Below are 24,127 nucleotides of genomic sequence, written 5' to 3' on the forward strand. Positions count from 1 at the left end.
CTCTTTTCTTCTAATAAACTCCAGGCGCGTCTTGGCTCCGGGGCCGCGGCTCTTGCTCTTTTTTTTCCTCTGTTTTTTCTCATTTTTTTCTTTTTTTTTTTCAGTTTTTTCCTCACATTCCTGCGCTCTCCGCAGCCTCAGACTGACAGCTGCGCGGGCCAATCACAGCTCAGCCTCCACACACTCGTCCAATCAGCGCGCGGCTCGGCTCGGGGGCGGAGCTGCGGCTAAACTTTCAGCTTTTGTCTCAAACTTCAGCTTTGAAGCGAAACAGACGCGACCGAGCGCACCCGAGCCGCGCCGAACCGAGCCAAACCGAGCCGAGCCAAACCGAGCAGAGCCGACAGTCCGCGGCCCGGGCCTCGCTCTGCGGGACTTTACTTTTACTTTGGGACTTCAGGACCTCCGGGTCCAGACACCGAAGCGTCGGCGGCTCACAGTCCGCCTGTGAGGCTCCTGTGGCTCAGGCCCCGCGGACGCCCCGGAGCTCGGGCCCGTGTCTCTCCGGTGGACCCGGGGACGCCTCCGGGACGCGGCTGTGGAGCGGCTCAGGGGCGGCTCTGGAGCGGCCCGGGACGCCCTGACCCCGGGTCTCGGTGGAGTTTGGAACTTTACGGCCTCCATTTTGCCCCCCCTCCCCCTGCGTCTCTTCCGGTGTGGATGCTGCGGCTGACGTCACTCACCGGGGGTCGGTAGGTCGGGAGCGGGGCCGCGGGATGGGGCTCCGCCGCGGGTCCCCGGGTCGGGCCTGCTCCTCCTGCGGGCTCTGGGTGCTCCTGCTCCGGCTGCTGCTGCGCTGCTGCTCCGCAGAGGAGGGTGAGTCCCGGGTGAACCGGATCAGACCGAATCGATTCTTTAGATCGATCATGATTCACGGTATCGATCCCCCTCCCCAGAGACCTCTGGGTCAGAGCATTAAAGCTCTAATACGGATTATTCTATAGAATGGACCTATAAACATCAAACTGCCTCATGTAAACAGACAGGACCAACCCGGACTAACCCGGACTAAACCAGGTCTAACTCGGACTAAACCAGGTCTAAACCAGCTCTAACCCGGACTAAACCAGGACTAAACCAGCTCTAACCCGGACTAAACCAGGACTAAACCAGCTCTAACCCGGACTAAACCAGGTCTAACCCGGACTAAACCAGGTCTAACCCGGACTAAACCAGGTCTAAACCAGGACTAAACCAGCTCTAACCCGGACTAAACCAGCTCTAACCCGGACTAAACAAGGACTAACCCGGACTAAACCAGCTCTAACCCGGACTAAACCAGGACTAACCCGGACTAAACCAGCTCTAACCCGGACTAAACCAGGACTAACCCGGACTAAACCAGCTCTAACCCGGACTAAACCAGCTCTAACCCGGACTAAACCAGGACTAACCCGGACTAAACCAGGACTAACCCAGACTAAACCAGGACTAAACCAGCTCTAACCCGGACTAAACAAGGACTAACCCGGACTAAACCAGGACTAACCCGGACTAAACCAGCTCTAACCCGGACTAAACCAGGACTAACCCGGACTAAACCAGGTCTAAACCAGCTCTAACCCGGACTAAACCCGGACTAAACCCGGACTAGAGCAGGACACTGTGGTACTGATAAGTTTGTGATTTAAAGGTTGGACAGACTCCATTTTTGATCTGACCCAGGATCAGCTGACCCTTGACCTCAGAAGATCATTTCATTGTTTTTGGTCCTGGTTTAGTCCTGGTTTAGTCCTGGTTTGGTCCTGGTTTAGTCCTGGTTTAGTCCTGGTTTTGGTCCTGGTTTAGTCCTGGTTTAGTCCTGGTTTAGTCCTGGTTTAGTCCTGGTTTGTAGATTAACTCTGTTGTTCCCTCAATGGAATGGGAATAGACTGAGACCACCAGGTCCAGACCAGGTCCAGACCAGGTCCAGACCAGGTCCAGACCAGGTCCAGACCAGGTCCAGACCAGGTCCTATCCTGGTTTTTGAGAGAAAGACAAATGAGATCTTTAAACCAGATGGACTCAAGTATCTCCTCTGACCCTCTGCTCCTCTCAGCAGCGTCTGGTCTCGGTCCTGGTCTCAGTCCCGGTCTCTGGTCTCAGTCCTGGTCTCAGTCCTGGTCTCAGTCCCGGTCTCAGTCTCACTTCTGGTCTCAGTCCCGGTCTCAGTCCCGGTCTCAGTCCCGGTCTCAGTCCCGGTCTCAGTCCTGGTCTCAGTCCTGGTCCCAGTCCTGGTCCCAGTCCTGGTCCCAGTCCTGGTCTCAGTCCTGGTCTCAGTCCTGGTCTCAGTCTCAGTCCCGGTCTCAGTCTCAGTCCCGGTCTCAGTCTCAGTCCTGGTCTCAGTCCTGGTCTCAGTCCTGGTCTCAGTCTCGGTCTCAGTCCTGGTCTCAGTCCCGGTCTCAGTCTCACTCCTGGTCTCAGTCCCCGTCTCAGTCCCGGTCCCGGTCTCAGTCCCGGTCTCAGTCCTGGTCTCAGTCCTGGTCTCAGTCCTGGTCTCAGTCCCGGTCCCAGTCCTGGTCTCAGTCCTGGTCTCAGTCCCGGTCCTGGTCTCAGTCCCGGTCTCAGTCCCGGTCTCAGTCCCGGTCTCAGTCCCGGTCTCAGTCCCGGTCTCAGTCCTGGTCTCAGTCCTGGTCTCAGTCTCAGTCCCGGTCTCAGTCCTGGTCTCAGTCTCGGTCCTGGTCTCAGTCCTGGTCTCGGTCCCGGTCTCAGTCCTGGTCTCAGTCCTGGTCTCAGTCTTGGTCCCGGTCTCAGTCTCAGTCCCAGTCTCAGTCCCGGTCCTGGTCTCAGTCTCAGTCCCGGTCTCAGTCCTGGTCTCAGTCTCGGTCCTGGTCTCAGTCCTGGTCTCAGTCCTGGTCTCAGTCCCGGTCTCAGTCCTGGTCTCAGTCCTGGTCTCAGTCCTGGTCTCGGTCTCAGTCCCGGTCTCTGGTCTCAGTCTCAGTCCTGGTCTCAGTCCCGGTCTCAGTCCTGGTCTCAGTCCCGGTCTCAGTCTCAGTCCTGGTCTCAGTCCCGGTCTCAGTCTCAGTCTCAGTCCCGGTCCTGGTCTCAGTCCCGGTCTCAGTCTCGGTCCTGGTCTCGGTCCTGGTCTCGGTCCTGGTCTCAGTTCTGGTCTCAGTCCTGGTCTCAGTCCTGGTCTCAGTCCTGGTCTCAGTCTCAGTCCTGGTCTCAGTCCTGGTCTCAGTCCCGGTCCTGGTCTCAGTCCTGGTTCTTTGTGGAGCCGGCGCCCGCAGCAGGAGGATGACATCACTGTGATATTGTTGTGATGACATCATCAGCGTGCGCCCGGGGCCTGAGCGCTGCAGATCAGGCGCCGCTCGTTACACGAACTCAAACACGAACTCAAACACGCTCATTTGACTCTGACAAATGTACGGCTGGACATGGCGGCTGGTTAAAGCTGCACTGTGTCACTTTTCACGTCTGAAATCCACCGTCTGCTCGTCTCCATGGAGACAGTAGTACGTTGCCTGGAATGTTCCGCAGTATGGCATTTAAAACTCTCCGTCTCCACGCAGACAAGCGGCAGCACAAGCACCTGTGTCGAATGTAACGTGGATACGTTTAATGCCCCACTGTGGAACCTTACAGGCAGAGCGTTAACGTCTCCATGGAGACAGGCCCCGACCACAAAAGTTCCACAAACGTTTGAAAAAGACTGAAACCTGAACTGACAAGACGTTTGTGCAGACGCCACAGGCCCAAAGTGAAACAAACAGACTGGAGTATCAAGACTAGAGTATCGACAATGAACCTCTGTCCTCCTCCCTCTCTCCTTCCTCCTTCTCTTCTCTCTCTCTCCTCCTCCCTCTCTCCTTCCTCCTTCTCTTCTCCCTCTCTCCTCCTCCCTCTCTCCTCCTCCATCTCTCCTTCCTCCTTCTCTTCTCCCTCTCTCCTCCTCCCTCCTCCTCCCTCACTCCTCCTCCTCCTCGTGGTATCGAGTATCGGCTCTTGCTCAGTATCGTATCGTGCTTGTTCTCCTGATGCTTATCGCTGACGGTCGTTCTCTTTTTTCTCAGAGGTTCTGTTGAACACAAAGCTGTCGACCTCTGACCTCCGCTGGGGCGTGTACCCCGGCGATGACCCCCAGTGGGACGAGGTCAGCGTTCTGGACGACGAGCACAACACCGTCCGAACCTTCGAGATCTGCACGCCCAACAGCGCCACCTACCACTGGCTCCGCACCAACTGGATCCCCCGCAAGGCCGGCACCACCCTCTACGTGGAGATGAGGTACTGCCCCACTGGACCGGGTCTGGACCGGGACTGGACCGGGACTGGACCGGGACAGGACTGGGACTGGACCGGGACTGGACCTAGCACTGAACCTGATTTAAGTCAGTCTTTCTCTCGTCCTGGTCCTAGCCCTGGTCTGGGTTCTGGTCTTGGTCTAACACTGGTCCCTCTGGTCTTGGTCTAACTCCGGTCCCTCTGGTCCTGGTCTAACTCTGGTCCCTCTGGTCCTGGTCTAACTCTGGTCCCTCTGGTCCTGGTCTAACTCTGGTCCTGGTCTAACTCCGGTCCCTCTGGTCCCTCTGGTCTTGGTCTAACTCTGGTCCCTCTGGTCCTGGTCTAACTCTGGTCCTGGTCTAACTCCGGTCCCTCTGGTCCCTCTGGTCTTGGTCTAACTCTGGTCCCTCTGGTCCTGGTCTAACTCTGGTCCCTCTGGTCCTGGTCTAACTCCGGTCCCTCTGGTCCTGGTCTAACTCCGGTCCCTCTGGTCCTGGTCTAACTCTGGTCCCTCTGGTCCTTCTTGTGTCTCAGGTTCACGATGATGGAGTGCTCGTCTCTAAACCAGCGTCACTGTAAAGAGACTTTTACTCTCTTCTCGTTTGAGTCGGATCAGGCCACGCCCCCCGGCTCTGCTCTGGACTCCGCCCCCTCGGAGCCCTTCGTGAAAGTGGCGACGGTGGCGGCCGACTTCCTGCTGCGTCGCGGTGGCGACGGCGTGCGACGCTCCAACACGCGGTTATTGCGATTGGACGGGCTGACGAGGGCGGGGCTTTATCTGGCCATTCAGAGCCAAGGCGCCTGCATGGCCCTGCTGTCACTCAAAGTCTCCTACAGGAAGTGCCCGCCCCTCCGCGCCGCCTTCGCCGCCTTTCCCGAAACCGTGCCACACTCGCTGGTGCAGCAGGTAACAGCGCCCCCTGCAGTACACCTGTAATACACCTGTAGTACACCTGTAGTACACCTGTAGTACACCTGCAGTACACCTGTAGTACACCTGCAGTACACCTGCAGTACACCTGCAGTACACCTGTAGTACACCTGCAGTACACCTGCAGTACACCTGCAGTACACCTGTAGTACACCTGCAGTACACCTGCAGTACACCTGCAGTACACCTGCAGTACACCTGCAGTACACCTGTAGTACACCTGCAGTACACCTGCAGTACACCTGCAGTACACCTGCAGTACACCTGCAGTACACCTGTAGTTCACCTGTAGTTCACCTGTAGTACACCTGTAGTTCACCTGCACTAGAATCATTTGGATAATTTCAGACTCTGTTCACTTGAAAACTCCCACTTGATGACATCACAAGGTGGAGCAGAGCGTTTTGATCTTTGTAGATGTGACAGACGAATAATAAAGTGACTCAAACATGTGAAACAAACACACGTCCAGTTTAGAGGAACATGGAGCTCAGTCTGTGACAGGAGCTGAACAATCGTTTGACCATTGAAAGAATCGTTGGCTGCAGATTCATAACTCCTCCTCCTCTTCTCCTCTCCTCCTCTTCTCCTCCCCCTCCTCTTCTCCTCTCCTCCTCCTCCTCTTCTCCTCCCCCTCCTCCTCCCCCTCCTCCTTCCTCCCCCTCCTCCTTCCTCCCCCTCCTCCTTCCTCCCCCTCCTCCTTCCTCCCCCTCCTCCTCCTCCTCTTCTCCTCCTCCTCCTCTTCTCCTCCTCCCCCTCCTCCTCCTTCTCCTCATCCTCCTCCTCCTCTTCTCCTCCTCCTCCTCCTCCTTCTACTCCTCCTCTTCTCCTCCTCCCCCTCCTCCTCCTCCTCCTTATCCTCCTCCCCCTCCTCTTCTTTTCCTCTTCTTCTCCTCCTCCTCGTCTTGTCCTCCTCGCCCTCCTCTCCTCCTCCTCTTCTCCTCCTCCTCCAGGCTCAGGGCGTGTGTGTGGAGAACGCCATCACGCCGCCCGGAGAACACACTACACTTCCCAGCATGCTCTGTGGCCAAGACGGACAGTGGGTGGGGCAGCCCTCCTCCTCCTGCGCCTGTCGCCCCGGATACGAGCCGACAGGCGACACCCGCTGCCGAGGTGAGACCAGGACCGGACCAGGACTGGATCAGGACTCGGACTGGATCAGGACTCAGACTTGACCAGGACTTGGGCTGGACCAGGACTGGACCTGGACTAGACCAGGACTCGGAATGGACCAGGACTAGACCAGGACTGGACCTGGACTGGACCAGGTCTGTGGAGGCTGTGAGGTCCGTTCAGTCACAGGACGTGGCTGGCGCCTCTGTGATGTCATGCGTACATTCTTCGATGATCCGTGGCGTGCGCTCTTCACTTCCTGACGGCGCCCGCTGCACTTCCTGTTATTCTTTGTGAGGTCAGGGGTCGGAGGTCGGCGGACCGGCTCCAGGAAGTGTTACCACGGCGACGGGGAGGAGCCGCAGGGTCTAAAATAAGACCCAGGTTTTCAGTGTTTATGGCCCCGTCGTTCCCCAGAGTCACTGCCCAATCCGCGTCAGTCATGCTAGCTGTTAGCTTGTCTTTATCTTCATGATTGGACTCAGGCAGTTGTATGTTGTGTCACTTAAACCTGAGTTCTGCTTCATTTAAGTGAAATGGAGTTTGAAAATAAAGTTTCCAGAGGTTTATTTTAATAAAAACTCCGGTGAAATTATCTGTGACACAAACACGTGAAATTTGAACCTCAGACCAGAACCTCCATGTGTCATGTGTTTACTCCAAGAGAACGACCACACGGAGTCCTGACGTAGACCTGGTTTAGACCTGGCTTAGACCTGGTTTAGACCTGGTTTAGGTCTGGTTTAGACCTGGTTTAGGTCTGGTTTAGACCTGGTTCAGTCCTGGTTCAGTCCTGGTTTAGTCCTGGTTCAGTCCTGGTTTAGTCCTGGTTCAGTCCTGGTTTAGACCTGGTTCAGTCCTGGTTTAGACCTGGTTTAGACCTGGTTTAGTCCCGGTTTAGTCCCGGTTTAGTCCCGGTTTAGTCCCGGTTTAGTCCCGGTTTAGTCCCGGTTTAGACCCGGTTCAGTCCCGGTTTAGACCCGGTTTAGTCCTGGTTTAGTCCTGATTTAGTCCTGGTTCAGTCCTGGTTTAGACCTGGTTCAGTCCTGGTTCAGTCCTGGTTCAGTCCTGGTTTAGTCCTGGTTTAGTCCTGGTTCAGTCCCGGTTCAGTCCCGGTTCAGTCCCGGTTTAGTCCTGGTTTAGTCCTGATTTAGTCCTGGTTTAGTCCTGGTTTAGTCCTGGTTTAGTCCTGGTTCAGTCCCGGTTCAGTCCTGGTTTAGTCCTGATTTAGTCCTGGTTCAGTCCTGGTTTAGACCTGGTTCAGTCCTGGTTTAGTCCTGGTTTAGTCCTGGTTCAGTCCCGGTTCAGTCCTGGTTTAGTCCTGGTTTAGTCCTGGTTTAGTCCTGGTTCAGTCCCGGTTCAGTCCTGGTTTAGTCCTGGTTTAGTCCTGGTTTAGTCCTGGTTCAGTCCTGGTTTAGTCCTGATTTAGTCCTGGTTTAGTCCTGGTTTAGTCCTGGTTCAGTCCTGGTTTAGTCCTGATTTAGTCCTGGTTTAGTCCTGGTTCAGTCCCGGTTTAGTCCCGGTTCAGTCCCGGTTTAGACCTGGTTCAGTCCTGGTTTAGTCCTGGTTTAGTCCTGGTTTAGTCCTGGTTTAGTCCTGGTTCAGTCCTGGTTCAGTCCCGGTTCAGTCCTGGTTCAGTCCCGGTTTAGACCCGGTTCAGTCCCGATTCAGTCCCGGTTTAGTCCTGGTTTAGTCCTGGTTCAGTCCTGGTTCAGTCCCGGTTCAGTCCTGGTTCAGTCCCGGTTTAGACCCGGTTCAGTCCCGATTCAGTCCCGGTTTAGTCCTGGTTTAGTCCTGGTTCAGTCCTGGTTCAGTCCCGGTTCAGTCCTGGTTCAGTCCTGGTTTAGTCCTGATTTAGTCCTGGTTTAGTCCTGGTTTAGTCCTGGTTCAGTCCTGGTTCAGTCCTGGTTCAGTCCCGGTTCAGTCCTGGTTCAGTCCTGGTTTAGTCCTGATTTAGTCCTGGTTTAGTCCTGGTTTAGTCCTGGTTTAGTCTCTGTATGTAGCCTTATGCTATGCTTATCCTTAGCCTTAAGTCCCTTTAATGCCACAGTCTGTAACTTTTCAGCAGTAAAATAAAAGTTGTTTTTTTTCGTGCACTGATGCAGTTCTCCTCCCGTCCACAGCGTGTCCCGCGGGTCACTTCAAACCCTCCTCTGGTTTGGGGGCGTGTACTTCCTGTCCGGACTTCAGTGGGACTCTGGTGCCGGGCTCCGCCTACTGCCTCTGTCGCCACGGTTACCTGCGCGCCGACTCCGACCCGCCGAGCGCCGCCTGCTCCAGTGAGTACTACAAGACATACTACTGATACTACATGTATACTACACCACGACTACTCAGAAATACTACTACTACTTATACTGTTACTATCCCTGCTCCAGTGAGTAAATACTGCTACTACTATTACTACTACTATTACTACTACTGCTACTATTACTCTGACACACGTGTCAAACTCAAGGTCCTGGGGCCAAATGTGGCCCTCGACAGGGTAAACTAAAGGTCTGATGGTCTTTAAATGTTTTTTATCAGGAAATACAATTACACAGACACATTTTTACATCTAGACAAACACATATACAATATTTGTAACTTCAATAATAAATACAGAAACAGTTAATGAACAAGTTATAAAAGTAGAACATTAAAGTAGTAAATTAAAGTAGTACGTTAAAGCAGTACGTTAAAGTAGTACATTAAAGTAGTACATTAAAGTAGTACATTAAAGTAGTACATTAAAGTAGTACATTAAAGTAGTACATTAAAGTAGTACATTAAAGTAGTACGTTAAAGTAGTACGTTAAAGTAGTACATTAAAGTAGTACGTTAAAGTAGTAAATTAAAGTAGTACGTTAAAGTAGTACGTTAAAGTAGTACGTTAAAGTAGTACGTTAAAGTAGTACGTTAAAGTAGTACATTAAAGTAGTACGTTAAAGTAGTAAATTAAAGTAGTACGTTAAAGTAGTACGTTAAAGTAGTACATTAAAGTAGTACATTAAAGTAGTACATTAAAGTAGTACGTTAAAGTAGTACATTAAAGTAGTACGTTAAAGTAGTAAATTAAAGTAGTACGTTAAAGTAGTACGTTAAAGTAGTAAATTAAAGTAGTACGTTAAAGTAGTACGTTAAAGTAGTACGTTAAAGTAGTACATTAAAGTAGTACGTTAAAGTAGTAAATTAAAGTAGTACGTTAAAGTAGTACGTTAAAGTAGTACATTAAAGTAGTACATTAAAGTAGTACATTAAAGTAGTACATTAAAGTAGTACATTAAAGTAGTACATTAAAGTAGTACATTAAAGCAGTACGTTAAAGCAGTACGTTAAAGTAGTACATTAAAGTAGTACATTAAAGTAGTACGTTAAAGTAGTACATTAAAGTAGTACATTAAAGTAGTACATTAAAGTAGTACATTAAAGTAGTACATTAAAGTAGTATATTAAAGTAGTACATCTGGCCCTGGCGCTAATGTGGCCCTCGGTGAAAATGTTCTGCTCTAACTGTATTTGTAGTACTGATAGTATTACTGCAAATACTGTTAATGCTACTTCAGATACTGTTATTAATCCTGCTCCAGTGAGTACTGCACTACTACTACTGTTACTACTTCTACTACTTCTTATGAATATTAAATAATAAAGGGTCCGAGCTTCTGTGACGTCATCACATTGTGACGTCAGTCCTGGTTTAGTCCTGGTTTAGTCCTGGTTTAGACCTGGTTTAGTCCTGGTTTAGTCCTGGTTTAGTCCTGGTTCAGTCCTGGTTTAGTCCTGGTTTAGTCCTGGTTTAGTCCTGGTTTAGTCCTGGTTTAGACCTGGTTTAGACCTGGTTTAGACCTGGTTTAGACCTGGTTTAGACCTGGTTTAGTCCTGGTTTAGTCCTGGTTTAGTCCTGGTTTAGTCCTGGTTTAGACCTGGTTTAGTCCTGGTTTAGTCCTGGTTTAGACCTGGTTTAGACATGGTTTAGACATGGTTTAGTCCTGGTTTTGGGTTAGATCCAGATGTCTGATCCTGAACAGACCTGGATCTGTTTGTGGACACAGGAAGTTGAGGGAGGGGTCATGAGGTCACAGGGTCGGCAGGTGAAAGGTCGTGTTTCAGGAAATCCTCATCTGTCTGTGACTCAGATAACACAAAAGAATGTGAGGGTTAGAGACCAGAGACCGGGACAGAGACCGGGACAGAGACCGGGACAGAGACCGGGACAGAGACCGGGACAGAGACCGGGACAGGGACAGGGACAGAGACCGGGACAGAGACCGGGACAGAGACCGGGACAGAGACCGGGACAGGGACCGGGACAGGGACCGGGACAGAGACCAGAGACCAGAGACCAGGGACCGGGACAGGGACCGGGACAGGGACCGGGACAGGGACCGAGACCAGAGACCAGGGACAGGGACCGGGACAGGGACCGAGACCAGGGACCGGGACAGGGACCGGGACAGAGACTAGAGAGGGAGGGCATCTGACACTCTCTTGTGCCGTAGAGCCGCCGTCGCCGCCGCGCTCGCCGGTGGCTCAGCTGAACGCGTCGGGCTCTGTGGTGCTGGAGTGGAGCGCGCCGCTGGACTCCGGGGGGCGCTCTGACGTGTGGTACCGCGTCCTGTGTCAGCGCTGCCCGGACGCCGCCGCGCCGTCGGCCGAGGCCTGCTCCCCGTGCGGCGACGGCGTCCTGATCGGCCCCGCCCCCACCGTCACGCAGCGACGCGTCGTGGTCATCGGACTCCGCCCACGAGCGCTCTACGTCTTCACCATCCAATCGCTGAACGGCGTGTCCTCCCTCAGCCAATCACAGCCCGGCGCCGTCCAGGTCAACGTCACCACCAACACCAACGGTACTGAACCAGGACTAGACCAGGACTAGACCGGGACTAAACAGGGACTGAACAGGGACTAAACCAGGACTAGACCAGGACTAAGCCAGGACTAAGCCAGGACTAGACCAGGACTAGACCAGGACTAGACCAGGACTAAGCCGGGACTAAACAGGGACTGAACCAGGACTAAACCAGGACCCATGTTCAGATCTAATCTGGTTCTTGTCCCGTAGTCCCAGGTCTGGTCTCTGGACTCAGGAGGACTTCGGCCTCAGATAACTCCCTGACTCTGGAATGGACTCCCCCGAATCCGGACCAGACCCAGGACCAGACCCGGACTCAAACCCCCAACCGCATCCTGGACTACCAGCTGCGCTACTCCCCCAAGGTAAGACCAGGATCTCCACCGGTTTAGACCGGGATCGTAACTGGTTTAGACCGGGATCGTAACTGGTTTAGTAGAGGATCTGAGCCGGTCTACATGAGAACCTGAGCTGGTTCTACATGGATCATAACCGGTTTTGTCTGTCCAGGATGGCGAGGGCTCGGGGCAGTGGCAGTATGTGTCCAGCAGGGGCTCCTCTCTGGTCCTGCTCGGACTCAGGAGGTCTCAGAAGTATCTGGTCCAAGTCCGAGCCCGGTCCAGTACCGGGTTTGGACCGTTCAGCGCCGAGTCCGGCTTCAGCACTCTGCCCGAAGGTACGCGGATCTCAACCGGTCTACAGGAGGTCTGAGTGGATCTAAACCGGTCTACAGGGGGTCTGAGTGGATCTAAACCGGTCTACAGGGGATCTGAGTGGATCTAAACCGGTCTACAGGGGGTCTGAGTGGATCTAAACCGGTCTACAGGAGGTCTGAGTGGATCTCAACCGGTCTACAGGAGGTCTGAGTGGATCTAAACCGGTCTACAGGGGATCTGAGTGGATCTAAACCGGTCTACAGGGGGTCTGAGTGGATCTAAACCGGTCTACAGGGGATCTGAGTGGATCTAAACCGGTCTACAGGGGGTCTCAGTGGATCTCAACCGGTCTACAGTGGGTCTGAGTGGATCTGATTTAAGTCTGTTTGATTGACAGGTAACTCTCACCTGGTGCTGACGGCTGTTCTCGTTACCATGACGATCCTGCTGCTGGTGGGTGGGGCTATGGTCGCCGCTTTGTGCTACAGGTAACTCCCGGTTTAGTCCTGGTTCAGTCCTGGTTTAGACCTGGTTTAGTCCTGGTTTAGTCCTGGTTTAGTCCTGGTTTAGTCCTGGTTTAGACCTGGTTCAGTCCTGGTTTAGTCCTGGTTTAGACCTGGTTCAGTCCTGGTTTAGTCCTGGTTCAGTCCTGGTTTAGTCCTGGTTTAGACCTGGTTCAGTCCTGGTTTAGTCCTGGTTCAGTCCTGGTTCAGTCCTGGTTTAGTGCTGTTTTAGTCCTGGTTTAGTCCTGGTTTAGTCCTGGTTTAGTCCTGGTTCAGTCTTGGTTCAGTTCTGGTTCAGTCCTGGTTTAGTCCTGGTTTAGACCTGGTTTAGACCTGGTTTAGACCTGGTTTAGTCCTGGTTTAGTCCTGGTTTAGTCCTGGTTTAGTCCTGGTTTAGACCTGGTTTAGTCCTGGTTTAGTCCTGGTTTAGTCCTGGTTCAGTCCTGGTTCAGTCCTGGTTCAGTCCTGGTTTAGACCTGGTTCAGTCCTGGTTTAGTCCTGGTTTAGACCTGGTTCAGTCCTGGTTTAGTCCTGGTTCAGTCCTGGTTTAGTCCTGGTTTAGACCTGGTTCAGTCCTGGTTTAGTCCTGGTTCAGTCCTGGTTTGGTCCTGGTTCAGTCCTGGTTTAGACCTGGTTCAGTCCTGGTTTAGTCCTGGTTTAGACCTGGTTTAGTCCTGGTTTAGACCTGGTTTAGTCCTGGTTTAGTCCTGGTTTAGACCTGGTTTAGACCTGGTTTAGACCTGGTTTAGACCTGGTTTAGTGCTGTTTTAGTCCTGGTTCAGTCCTGGTTCAGTCCTGGTTCAGTCCTGGTTCAGTCCTGGTTTAGTCCTGGTTTAGTCCTGGTTTAGTCCTGGTTCAGTCCTGGTTTAGTCCTGGTTTAGACCTGGTTCAGTCCTGGTTTAGTCCTGGTTTAGACCTGGTTCAGTCCTGGTTTAGTCCTGGTTTAGACCTGGTTCAGTCCTGGTTTAGTCCTGGTTCAGTCCTGGTTTAGACCTGGTTAAGTGCTGTTTTAGTCCTGGTTTAGTCCTGGTTTAGTCCTGGTTTAGACCTGGTTTAGTCCTGGTTTAGTCCTGGTTTAGTGCTGTTTTAGTCCTGGTTTAGTCCTGGTTTAGTCCTGGTTTAGTGCTGTTTTAGTCCTGGTTTAGTCCTGGTTTAGACCTGGTTTAGTCCTGGTTCAGACCTGGTTTAGTCCTGGTTCAGTCCTGGTTTAGTCCTGGTTTAGTCCTGGTTTAGACCTGGTTTAGTCCTGGTTTAGTCCTGGTTTAGTGCTGTTTTAGTCCTGGTTTAGTCCTGGTTTAGTCCTGGTTTAGTGCTGTTTTAGTCCTGGTTTAGTGCTGTTTTAGTCCTGGTTTAGTCCTGGTTTAGTCCTGGTTTAGACCTGGTTTAGTCCTGGTTCAGACCTGGTTTAGTCCTGGTTCAGTCCTGGTTTAGTCCTGGTTTAGTCCTGGTTTAGTCCTGGTTTAGACCTGGTTTAGTCCTGGTTCAGACCTGGTTTAGTCCTGGTTCAGTCCTGGTTTAGTCCTGGTTCAGACCTGGTTTAGTCCTGGTTTAGTCCTGGTCTAGTCCTGGTTTAGTCCTGGTCTGGTCCGGTCCGGTTCACCCTGTGGTTCTGTTTCAGGAGGAGGAGACGTGGGACTCGCAGAGACAAGAGCAGTTTCCAGATGAACCAGAGTCAGTCACAGCTTTGGGTTTGAACTTAAAGCTCCACTGTGTAACTTTTTCATCAAAAATGATGAGTCTGAAAAACTCACCTCTCCTACTGTGAGTGGGACATAATATTCCACAGTGTGGCATTAAACAGATCTCCATGGAGACCGTTCTGGAGTATGGTTTTTACTGTCTGTGACTTTATGGAGGTGAAGTCCACAGACACACAGTGAAGCTTTAGAAATGTGAAAGTGTGAGACTCGTGTGCGTGTGTGTGGGGGTGTGTGTGTGTGTGTGTGTGTCTCATATGTGTGTCTCATGTGTGTGTGTCTCATATGTGTGTGTCTCCTGTGTGTCTCATGTGTGTGTCTCATGTGTGTGTCTCATGTCTCTCATATGTGTGTGTCTCATATGTGTGTCTCATGTGTGTGTGTCTCGTGTGTGTGTCTCATATGTGTGTGTCTCCTGTGTGTCTCATGTGTGTGTCTCATGTGTGTGTCTCATGTCTCTCATATGTGTGTGTCTCGTGTGTGTCTCTCATATGTGTGTGTCTCGTGTGTGTCTCTCATATGTGTGTGTCTCATGTGTGTCTCGTGTGTGTGTCTCATATGTGTGTGTCTCATATGTGTGTGTCTCATATGTGTGTCTCGTGTGTGTGTCTCATATGTGTGTGTCTCTTGTGTGTCTTGTGTGTTTTTCAGGTATGAAGTTGTACATTGACCCGTTCACATACGAGGACCCGGAGCAGGCTGTGAGACAGTTCACCAGAGAGATCGACGCCTCCTGTGTGAAGATCGAGGAGGTCATCGGAGCAGGTACTGGACCGGGACTGGACCGGGACTGGACCGGGACTGGACTGGGACTGGACTAGGACTGGACCGGGACTGGACCGGGACTGGACCGGGATTGGACCGGGACTGGACCGGGACTGGGACTGGCTCTTCCTCAGGGCCTTCTTAGTTTTCTGCAGGACGTTCTTGGTGCTTCTTTAGGGTGTTCTCGGTAGTTCTTCTTCAGGACATTTTTGGTTCTTCAGGATATTCTTGGTTCTTCTTAAGGACGTTTTTGGTTGTTCCTCTTCCTGACATCCTTGGTGGTTCTTCTTCAGGACATTCTTGGTTCTTCAGGACATTCTTGGTTCTTCTTCAGGACATTCTTGGTTCTTCTTCAGGACATTCTTGGTTCTTCAGGACATTCTTGGTTCTTCTTCAGGACATTCTTGGTTCTTCTTCAGGACATTCTTGGTTCTTCTTCAGGACATTCTTGGTTCTTCTTCAGGACATTCTTGGTTCTTCTTCAGGACATTCTTGGTTCTTCTTCAGGACATTCTTGGTTCTTCTTCAGGACATTCTTGGTTCTTCTTCAGGACGTTGTTGTTGTTGTTCCAGGTGAGTTCGGGGAGGTGTGCCGCGGCCGGCTGCAGGTGCCCGGGCGTCGTGAGAACTACGTCGCCATTAAAACGCTGAAGGGCGGGTACACCGACAAGCAGAGGCGGGACTTCCTGTCAGAGGCGTCAATCATGGGACAGTTCCAACATCCGAACATCATCCACCTCGAAGGAGTCATCACCTCCTCCTGCCCCGCTATGATCCTCACGGAGTACATGGAGAACGGAGCTCTGGACAGCTTCCTCAGGGTAAGACCGGACCAGGACCAGACAAAGACCGGACCAGGACCAGACCAGGACCAGACGAAGACCAGACCAGGACCAGACCAGGACCAGACTAGGACCAGACCAGGACCAGACAAAGACCGGACCAGGACCAGACGAGGACCAGACGAAGACCAGACGAAGACCGGACCAGGACCAGACCAGGACCAGACGAAGACCCGACCAGGACCAGACGAAGACCAGACCAGGACCAGACGAAGACCGGACCAGACGAAGACCGGACCAGGACCAGACGAAGACCGGACCAGGACCAGACGAAGACCGGACCAGGACCAGATGAAGACCAGACCAGGACCAGACGAAGACCAGACCCAGACCAGGACCGGACCAGGTCCAGACCCGGTCCAGACCCGGACCAGACCAGGACCAGACGGGTCCAGACCAGGTCGAGACCAGGACCGGACAAGGTCCAGACCAGGACCGAACCAGGTCCAGACCAGGTCCAGACCAGGTCCAGACCTGGACCGGACCAGGTCCAGACCAGGTCCAGACCCGGTCCAGACCCGGTCCAGACCCGGTCCAGACCCGGTCCAGACCCGTGTGACGTGGCTCTCTCCTCAGATGAACGACGGTCAGTTCACGGTGATCCAGTTGGTCGGGATGCTCCGGGGAATCGCTGCTGGGATGAAGTATCTGAGCGACATGAGCTACGTCCACAGAGACCTGGCAGCACGGAACATTCTGGTCAACTCCAACCTCGTCTGCAAGGTCCTCCTCTGCTCCTCTGCACCTCCTCTGCTCCTCCGACCCTCCTCTGCTCCTCCTCTGCTCCTCCGCACCTCCTCTGACCCTCCGACCCTCCTCTGCTCCTCTGACCCTGTCTCTGCACCTCCTCTGCTCCTCCTCTGCTCCTCTGCTCCTCCGCCCCTCCTCTGACCCTCCGACCCTCCTCTGCTCCTCCGCCCCTCCTCTGCACCTCCTCTGACCCTCCTCTGCTCCTTTGCACCTCCTCTGCTCCTCTGACCCTGTCTCTGCTCCTCTGCTCCTCCGCCCCTCCTCTGCTCCTCCGCCCCTCCTCTGCACCTCCTCTGACCCTCCTCTGCTCCTCCTCTGCTCCTTTGCACCTCCTCTGCTCCTCTGACCCTGTCTCTGCTCCTCTGCTCCTCCGCCCCTCCTCTGCTCCTCCGCCCCTCCTCTGCACCTCCTCTGACCCTCCTCTGCTCCTCCTCTGCTCCTTTGCACCTCCTCTGCTCCTCTGACCCTGTCTCTGCTCCTCTGACCCTGTCTCTGCTCCTCTGCTCCTCCGCCCCTCCTCTGCTCCTCCGCCCCTCCTCTGCACCTCCTCTGACCCTCCTCTGCTCCTCCTCTGCTCCTTTGCACCTCCTCTGCTCCTCTGACCCTGTCTCTGCTCCTCTGCTCCTCCGCCCCTCCTCTGCTCCTCCGCCCCTCCTCTGCACCTCCTCTGACCCTCCTCTGCTCCTCCTCTGCTCCTTTGCACCTCCTCTGCTCCTCTGACCCTGTCTCTGCTCCTCTGCTCCTCCGCCCCTCCTCTGCTCCTCCGCCCCTCCTCTGCACCTCCTCTGACCCTCCTCTGCTCCTCCTCTGCTCCTTTGCACCTCCTCTGCTCCTCTGACCCTGTCTCTGCTCCTCTGACCCTCCGAACCTCCTCTGCTCCTCTGACCCTGTCTCTGCACCTCTTCTGCACCTCCTCTGCTCCTCCTCTGACCCTGTCTCTGCACCTCTTCTGCACCTCCTCTGCTCCTCCTCTGACCCTGTCTCTGCTCCTCCTCTGCTCCTCTGACCCTCCTCTGCTCCTCCTCTGCTCCTCCTCTCTCTGCTCCTCCTCTGTTTCATATTCATAAGTTGTTTTTATTTTTTATTTTTTACAGGTTTCTGACTTTGGTCTGAGCAGATTTCTGACGGAGAACTCGTCTGACCCGACCTACACCAGCTCTTTGGTGAGTCCGGACTGGACCGGGACTGGACCGGGACTGGACCGGGACTGGACCGGGACTGGACCGGGACTAAACCAGGTCTAAACCGGAACTAAACCGGGACTGGACCAGGACTGGACCGGGACTGGACCAGGACTGGACCGGGACTAGACCAGGTCTAAACTGGAAGTAAACCGGGACTGGACCGGGACTGGACCAGGTCTAAACCAGGTCTAAACCAGGTCTAAACCAGGTCTAAACCAGGACTAAACCAGGTCTAAACCAGGTCTAAACCAGGACTAAACCAGGACTAAACCAGGTCTAAATCAGGTCTAAACCAGGACTAAACCAGGACTAAACCAGGACTAAACCAGGTTTAAACCAGGTTTAAACCAGGTCTAAACCAGGTCTAAACCAGGACTAAACCAGGTCTAAACCAGGTCTAAACCAGGTCTAAACCAGGACTAAACCAGGTCTAAACCAGGACTAAACCAGGACTAAACCAGGACTAAACCAGGACTAAACCAGGTTTAAACCAGGTTTAAACCAGGTCTAAACCAGGTCTAAACCAGGACTAAACCAGGTCTAAACCAGGTCTAAACCAGGTCTAAACCAGGTCTAAACCAGGACTAAACCAGGACTAAACCAGGTCTAAACCAGGTCTAAACCAGGTCTAAACCAGGACTAAACCAGGACTAAACCAGGACTAAACCAGGACTGAACCAGGACTAAACCAGGACTAAACCAGGTCTAAACCAGGTCTAAACCAGGTCTAAACCAGGACTAAACCAGGTCTAAACCAGGACTAAACCAGGACTAAACCAGGACTAAACCAGGTCTAAACCAGGACTAAACCAGGTCTAAACCAGGACTAAACCAGGACTAAACCAGGACTAAACCAGGACTAAACCAGGTTTAAACCAGGTCTAAACACAGGTGTATTCTTTCAGGGAGGGAAGATCCCGATCCGATGGACCGCCCCTGAAGCCATCGCCTACAGGTAAGCCCCTCCCCCTCGCTGTGACTCTCACTGCTCATTGGCCGATCTCTGATATGCCGCTCTGTGATTGGCTGGTTCACAGGAAGTTCACGTCGGCAAGTGACGCCTGGAGCTACGGCATCGTCATGTGGGAAGTGATGTCATACGGCGAGCGGCCATATTGGGACATGAGCAACCAGGACGTGAGTACAGCATGCAGTAAAAGTACAAGTAACAGTAAAAGTACAAGTAACAGTACAAGTACGAGTAACAGTACAAGTACGAGTAACAGTGGCAGTAAAAGTACTATTTGTAGCAGTAGTAGTAGTTGTAGTAGTATTTGTAGCAGTAGTAGTTGTAGTAGTATTTGTAGCGGGTTGTAGTTGTAGCAGCAGTAGTAGTAGCTGTAGTAGTAGCTGTAGTAGTAGCTGTAGTAGTAGCTGTAGTAGTAGTCGCTGTAGTAGTAGCTGTAGTTGTAGTAGTAGTAGTAGCTGTAGTAGTAGTAGCTGTAGTTGTAGTAGTAGTAGTAGTAGTAGCTGTAGTAGCAGTAGTAGTAGCTGTAGTAGTTGTAGTAGTAGTAGCTGTAGTAGTAGTATAATAAAAGTTGTGTATTTTCAGGTGATAAATGCGATCGAGCAGGACTACCGCTTGCCCCCGCCCCCTGACTGTCCCGCCGCGCTCCATTGGCTGATGCTGGACTGTTGGCAGAAGGAACGAGCCAATCGGCCGCGATTCTGCGACGTGGTGTCAGCGCTCGATAGGCTGATCCGAAACCCCGCCTCCCTCAAGATGACTGACTCCGCCCAGTAAGAACCACGACTGGACTGGGACTGGACCAGAACTAAACCGGGACTAGACCAGGACTAGACCAGGACTAAGGAAGGATTAAACCAGGACCATGTCTGTGGTGAATGGGGGTCCACTGAGGGGTAAACCTTTAAAATGGGAGGTCAGTGACCTTTGACCCCTGTGACCCAAGCCTAGACCTGAGAACAAAGTTTGACAGCTCTGGAATGTCACCAATGCACAGCTGCTGCTGAAGGTCAGAGGTCAGGGGTCAACATGCGATCGAGACAAATCTCAACCACTTGTTCAGTCCTGGTTTAGACCTGGTTTAGACCTGGTTTAGACCTGGTTTAGACCTGGTTTAGACCTGGTTTAGACCTGGTTTAGACCTGGTTTAGTTCGGGTTTAATTCAAGATTTCTTTATTTGTCTCAGGAGAAATTTTTCTTGGACCAATGGGCTCACACCACAAAAAACAAACAGAACCATACCCAGGGGGCAGTACATCTCTCTCAACACACACTCATTTCTACATCATTTATCATTTAACAGCTCCACCGAAACAGGTACAAATGAATGTCTATATCTGTTATATTTCCATCGTGGTGCCCTGTACCTCCTCCCCGAACTCAACAGTTCATACTCAGGGTACAACACATGTGTCGGGTCAGAGAGAATGCTCCTGGTCTGTCCCCTCCTGGTCTGTCCCCTCCTGGTCTGTCTCCTCCTGGTCTGTCTCCTCCTGGTCTGTCTCCTCCTGGTCTGTCTCCTCCTGGTCTGTCTCCTCCTGGTCTGTTTGTAAAGTTCTTGAGCTCAGAGGGACAGCACAGCTCATCATTTTCCCTGCTGTCCTCACCAGATTTAAAATGTGGGTTTTTGATTTGACCAGCAAGTTTCCAAACCAGCTGGTGATTCCATATCTTAGCACCGACTCAATGGCAGCTCTGTAGAAAATGAGCATGATATTACTACTGACACCAAATAATCTGAGCCTGCGCAGAAAATGGAGGCGCTGGTGTGTTCTGCTGCAGACAGTGGTCACCTGTGTGTTCCAGCTCAGATCTGTGTCAATATGGACTCCAGATACTTAAAGGAGCTCACCTGCTCTATGTTATGGCCATGAACGGTCACTGGGCCGTGGTCACCAGCTGCTCTGGGGTCAATCACCATTTCTACTGTTTTATTTGTATTAATCTGCAGTTTGTGTGAGTCACACCAGGCCACAAGCTTCTCCACAGCAACACCATGAAACTTTACATCAGATGTCTCTGTCAACAGGCTGAGTAGGACAGAGTCATCAGAAAATTTCAATATATACTGGCATGATTCAGAACTAACACAATCATTTTAGTCCTGGTTTAGACCTGGTTTAGTCCTGGTTCAGTCTTGGTTTAGTCCTGGTTCAGTCCTGGTTTAGACCTGGTTTAGTCCTGGTTCAGTCCTGGTTCAGTCTTGGTTTAGTCCTGGTTCAGTCCTGGTTTAGTCCTGGTTTAGTCCTGGTTCTGACCCAGTTTAGTCCTGGTTTAGTCCTGGTTCTGACCCAGTTTAGTCGTGGTTTAGACCCAGTTTAGTCCTGGTTCAGTCCTGGTTTAGTCCGGGTTTAGTCCTGGTTCTGACCCAGTTTAGTCCTGGTTCAGTCCTGGTTCTGACCCGGTCTTGTCTCCTCAGCTCCTCTCAGCCGCTCCTGGACCAGCGTCCAATCGCGCGGCTCTCGTCCTGCTCCTCTGTCTCTGATTGGCTGAGGGCCATAAAGATGGAGCGTTATGAGCAGAGCTTCCTCCAGAACGGCCTCACGTCACTCCAGGAGGTGGCGCTCATCACCACTGAGTGAGTACCCATAAGAGAGTACCTACTGCTGTTTACTGTAGGATGTGGTGATGTCATCTGAAACCCTGCAATATATAAAACTGACCCCTCTCTGGGTCAAACTGACCCCTCTCTGGGTCAAACTGACCCCTCTCTGGGTCAAACTGACCCCTCTCTGGGTCAAACTGACCTCTCTCCGGGTCAAACTGACCTCTGTCTTGGTTGAATGGTCAGATGATGACTCCTCTGTGTGTCCAGGGATCTGCTTCGTGCCGGAGTGACCCTCGCCGGACACCAGAAGAAGATCCTGTCCTCCATCCAGACACTACGCTGCTCCGACCAATCACAGACGCCCACACTGCTCTACTGACCAACCAGAGAGCTGCAGGACCACTACAGCCCGCCCCCTGCTCTACTGACCAACCAGAGAGCTGCAGGGCCACTACAGCCCGCCCCCTGCTCTACTGACCAACCAGAGAGCTGCAGGACCACTACAGCCCGCCCCCTGCTCTACTGACCAACCAGAGAGCTACAGGACCACTATAGCCCGCCCCCTGCACCATCAGCCAATCACAGGCTCGAACACTTCATCCCGAACCAGTCTTAATCTGTACTGTTTCAACCAATCAGAGACAGACTTGAAAACACTACACTCAGGATCAGGATGACAGCCAATCACAGCTCAGGAATCCCTCTCCGCCCTGCCCTCCTCTCCTCTGATTGGCCGGTTTAGTCCCACTGATCTGTCACCAAGTCTGGAGGGTGGAGCCAGTTTCCTGATTTGTCCTTCTTATTTGAGACACAGATCCAAGATGGCGTCCGCGCCTGTGCCTTCCTCTGGCGTCCGCTTGGTTTCGGATGTTTTTGCCGCTATGACTGCCTCTGCATTTCAGAACAAACTGGATCTTTTTAAAAACTCTTGTGGGATTTTGGCTTTTTTTTTTTAAATGGTGAGTTCTGGAAAGACTTTTATTTGGAGCTGTTTACTTGGACCTAAAACTCCACATCATGAAACAAACTCTACATTTTTACAGATGAATCTTAAACGTTTGAACTTTTTTTGTTTTTTTAGTCTTAAAAGTGTCACGACTTGATGCTCTGTTGAAAACACTAAACCAAACGAGCTCGCTGGAGACTTTACATTTTATATTTAAATTTTACATTTGGGTCAGAATTTTGTAAAATGCACCACATTATTTTAAAGAAGAGGCCACTGTAAACTCTACACCCGTCCCTCTGTGGACACACCCGTCCCTCTGTGGACACACCCGTCCCTCTGTGCACACACCCGTCCCTCTGTGCACACACCCGTCCCTCTGTGCACACACCCGTCCCTCTGTGGACACACCCGTCCCTCTGTGGACACACCCGTCCCTCTGTGGACACACCCGCCCCTCTGTGGACACACCCGTCCCTCTGTGGACACACCCGTCCCTCTGTGGACACACCCGCCCCTCTGTGGACACACCCGCCCCTCTGTGGACACACCCGTCCCTCTGTGCACACACCCGTCCCTCTGTGGACACACCCGTCCCTCTGTGCACACACCCGTCCCTCTGTGGACACACCCGTCCCTCTGTGGACACACCCGTCCCTCTGTGCACACACCCGTCCCTCTGTGCACACACCCGTCCCTCTGTGCACACACCCGTCCCTCTGTGGACACACCCGCCCCTCTGTGGACACACCCGCCCCTCTGTGGACACACCCGTCCCTCTGTGGACACACCCGTCCCTCTGTGGACACACCCGTCCCTCTGTGCTCAGTCTATTTAAACCAAAGACCGGACATTCACCAAAGAGTCAAACTAAACGTGTCCAGAGGAGACAGAGGAGGGAGGGGTCACCAAAGAGGTACTCGAGTAAGAGTACTGTTACACTGTGCAGTATTGTACTCGAGTTAGAGTACTGTTACACTGTGCAGTATTGTACTCGAGTAAGAGTACTGTTACACTGTGCAGTATTGTACTCGAGTAAGAGTACTGTTACACTGTGCAGTATATTACTCGAGTAAGAGTACTGTTACTTAAAAGTACATGGTCTGACGTAAAAGTACAATTTGTTCAAATAGTAAATGTAGCTCAGTGCTGCCCCCCTCTGCTCATGTTTATTATATTTAAATTAAATTGATACTTTGCAGTTATCACGCTGGGGGTGTTCTACATGTATGTTTATGGTGGAATGCTCAGCAGTTCCCATGGAGACGCAACATCACAAACATAGTGTGAAATCAAGAAAAAAAAATCCAAAGTGGTTTAAAGAGCTCATGGTCCTGAGTTTGATTTTACACAAAAAGGTGAGACTCACTGAAAAACTGTTGGCTAATGCTAATGCTAATGCTAGCGCTAGCGTGTGACTGTGACGTTATCTCAGAGGGACTTGTTTAACAGCACAGATCACTGGTGTAGTTCAGCTCTTTATGGTCAGATTGTGTTAAAATAAAACTCAGGTTAAAGTCTAACTTCAGACAGAGCAGTGCCTCCAGTTAGCGTCACACCCCCAGAGAATGTGGATGACATCATCTGCAAAGGATCAATAGAAACTTCATCTGAAACATGAGAGTGACTTCAAAACTTTTAAAATGTTTTAGTTGAATACATAAATATGAATATAATTTCATATTTTAATCTCCAAAGAAGAAACTAAAACATAAACAAAGAAATCCAGCGCCTGTTACCAAACACTACAGGAGAGGTCAGAAGGTTTGAGCCTCGGGTCAGAAAACCTCCAAACACTACAGAAGAGGTCAGAAGGTTTGAGCCTTGGGTCAGAAAACCTCTCATATTTAGCACTTTTTGTACTGTTTTGTATTGACAGTGTTTATCATTTCAAAGACTTTTTTTTTATAAAGAAAATCATGAAACTGTCTCCTGTCTGTTTCCTACAACTCCCACAATGCACTGCTGCTTTTGTTTATGGTCAGAGTGGTTTAGTCCTGGTTTAGTGCTGGTTTAGTCCTGGTTTAGTCCTGGTTTAGTGCTGGTTTAGACCCGGTTTATTCTAGTCTACTGGTTTAGTTGTTGTCCTCCTGGTTTATTCCTGGTTTATTCCTGGTTTAGTCCTGGTTTAGTCCTGGTTTAGTGCTGGTTTAGACCCGATTTATTCTAGTCTACTGGTTT

At 51.8% G+C, this 24,127-nt stretch overlaps 1 protein-coding gene across 2 annotated transcripts; it reads left to right on the forward strand.

Moving 5' to 3' along the window:
• Positions 1-274: 274 nt before the first annotated feature.
• On the forward strand, positions 275-23,836 carry ephb4b (eph receptor B4b). 2 transcript variants are annotated; one of them, XM_055229123.1, is made up of 19 exons: positions 275-816; positions 3,996-4,209; positions 4,741-5,113; positions 6,091-6,250; positions 8,374-8,529; positions 10,735-11,082; positions 11,298-11,452; positions 11,598-11,763; positions 12,141-12,231; positions 13,865-13,917; positions 14,595-14,708; positions 15,282-15,529; positions 16,127-16,273; positions 17,395-17,463; positions 18,390-18,439; positions 18,522-18,621; positions 19,037-19,224; positions 20,872-21,030; positions 21,268-23,836. In XM_055229123.1, the coding sequence occupies exons 1-19, from the start codon at positions 717-719 to the stop codon at positions 21,377-21,379; spliced, it is 3,003 nt and encodes a 1,000-aa protein (XP_055085098.1). In that variant the 5' UTR covers positions 275-716; the 3' UTR covers positions 21,380-23,836. The 2 variants fall into 2 exon arrangements, with proteins under 2 accessions (XP_055085098.1, XP_055085099.1); XM_055229124.1 differs by having other exon boundaries at positions 335-816; positions 13,868-13,917; positions 21,268-23,817.
• The last annotated feature ends 291 nt before the right edge of the window (positions 23,837-24,127 follow it).

Source organism: Periophthalmus magnuspinnatus, chromosome 18 (genome assembly GCF_009829125.3).
Source record: "Periophthalmus magnuspinnatus isolate fPerMag1 chromosome 18, fPerMag1.2.pri, whole genome shotgun sequence".
Lineage (NCBI taxonomy): Eukaryota > Metazoa > Chordata > Actinopteri > Gobiiformes > Gobiidae > Periophthalmus > Periophthalmus magnuspinnatus.

Coding starts and splice junctions, on each gene's coding strand:
- ephb4b (XM_055229123.1), top strand. CDS start 717: ATGGGGCTCCGCCGCGGGTCCCCGGGTCGGGCCTGCTCCTCCTGCGGG. Junction 12,232..13,864: donor GTCGCCGCTTTGTGCTACAG/GTAACTCCCGGT, acceptor GTTCTGTTTCAG/GAGGAGGAGACGTGGGACTC. Junction 15,530..16,126: donor CTCTGGACAGCTTCCTCAGG/GTAAGACCGGAC, acceptor CTCTCTCCTCAG/ATGAACGACGGTCAGTTCAC.